This window comes from Zerene cesonia, chromosome 24 (genome assembly GCF_012273895.1).
Source record: "Zerene cesonia ecotype Mississippi chromosome 24, Zerene_cesonia_1.1, whole genome shotgun sequence".
Lineage (NCBI taxonomy): Eukaryota > Metazoa > Arthropoda > Insecta > Lepidoptera > Pieridae > Zerene > Zerene cesonia.
The window spans coordinates 8,773-9,927 of NC_052125.1; the positions used below are offsets into that span (position 1 = coordinate 8,773).

The 1,155-nt window shown below is 44.8% G+C and overlaps 1 protein-coding gene across 1 annotated transcript in view; it reads right to left on the minus strand.

The window, feature by feature from the left end:
- The window catches only part of LOC119836494 (ATP-dependent zinc metalloprotease YME1L-like), an 11,165-nt gene that overhangs the window by 7,228 nt on the left and 2,782 nt on the right, over window positions 1-1,155 (minus strand). The window contains 4 exon segments of the mRNA XM_038361853.1: window positions 5-10; window positions 290-418; window positions 614-714; window positions 1,056-1,155. The exon segment at window positions 1,056-1,155 is cut by the window's right edge and continues 9 nt beyond it. Of these exon segments, the coding sequence (XP_038217781.1) occupies window positions 5-10; window positions 290-418; window positions 614-714; window positions 1,056-1,155 (336 nt within the window).

A 1,155-nucleotide genomic window follows, 5' to 3' on the forward strand; every position in this document is an offset into this window, starting at 1 on the left:
GCACCGACACCTGCCGCACACGCGCCTGTCAGACTCCACGCGCACTCCACAGCACGTACTTGACCAATTTAACATACTATGCAGTATACACGAAGGATGAGAATAGAATCGACTAGGCGCCATATTTTGACGTCAGAGCTGCTATTAGACATTTAAATTAATTTTTAATCTAAATTGAGCAATAACTTCTACAGTTTACAAGTGAACATTAATTATTTATTAACAAGACCGGCATTATACAGGTAAATAAATATCAAGGAATTTGAGAGGACAGAGGCAGGCGGGTCACCTCGACGTCGAACCGTCCGGGGCGCAGCAGCGCCTGGTCGAGGTCGTCGCGCCGGTTGGTGGCGCCCAGCACGATCACGCCCTCGTTCTGGTGGAAGCCGTCCATCTCCGACAACAGCTGGTTTATTGTCTGGAAATTTCAAAAAAATATAAGAGATATAAACGACTTTCAATAAAAAAAAAAATTAAAAAAATCTATTAATGACATCAAAGTTACATCAACTACCTAATGACTTCTTGTAATGTAATTTTCATATCCCTACATGCTATATTAAGTTAGAACAGAGTTCGGTGAGGAGTCGGCAAAAAAAAAAATAATACATACCTGATTGGCATACGGATGAAGCACACTATTTGTCCTCTTAGCACCAACCGAGTCAATTTCGTCAATAAATATCACACAGGGCGCCCTCTCCTTGGCTGCCTCTGGAAATGTGATTTTTATCTATGAAACTTTACCAAAAAATTAAAATTTGCATTATAATGAATGCATTATATAAATAAACATAATTTTAAATTTATGTTTTGACTTGAAATATATTTTTATATTTTATTTTTGTAAATTTAATAAATAATATTTGTACAGTATTATTTACATCGATTTTATTTATGCGATCGAAGGTTATGTACACTTTCTCACAAATGTTCAAAGAGCGATTGAACAATGCAAGTAGAGGCGCGAGGGCGCCGGGGCGCGGGGGCGCGGGGGCGCCGGGGCGCGGGGGCGCCGGGGCGCGGGGGCGCGGGGGCGCCGGGGCGCTACTCACTGAAGAGGTCGCGCACGCGGCGCGCGCCCTGCCCCACGAGGATCTCGTCGAACTCGGGGCCGGCCGCGTGGAAGAAGGGCACGCGCGCCTCGCCCGCCAC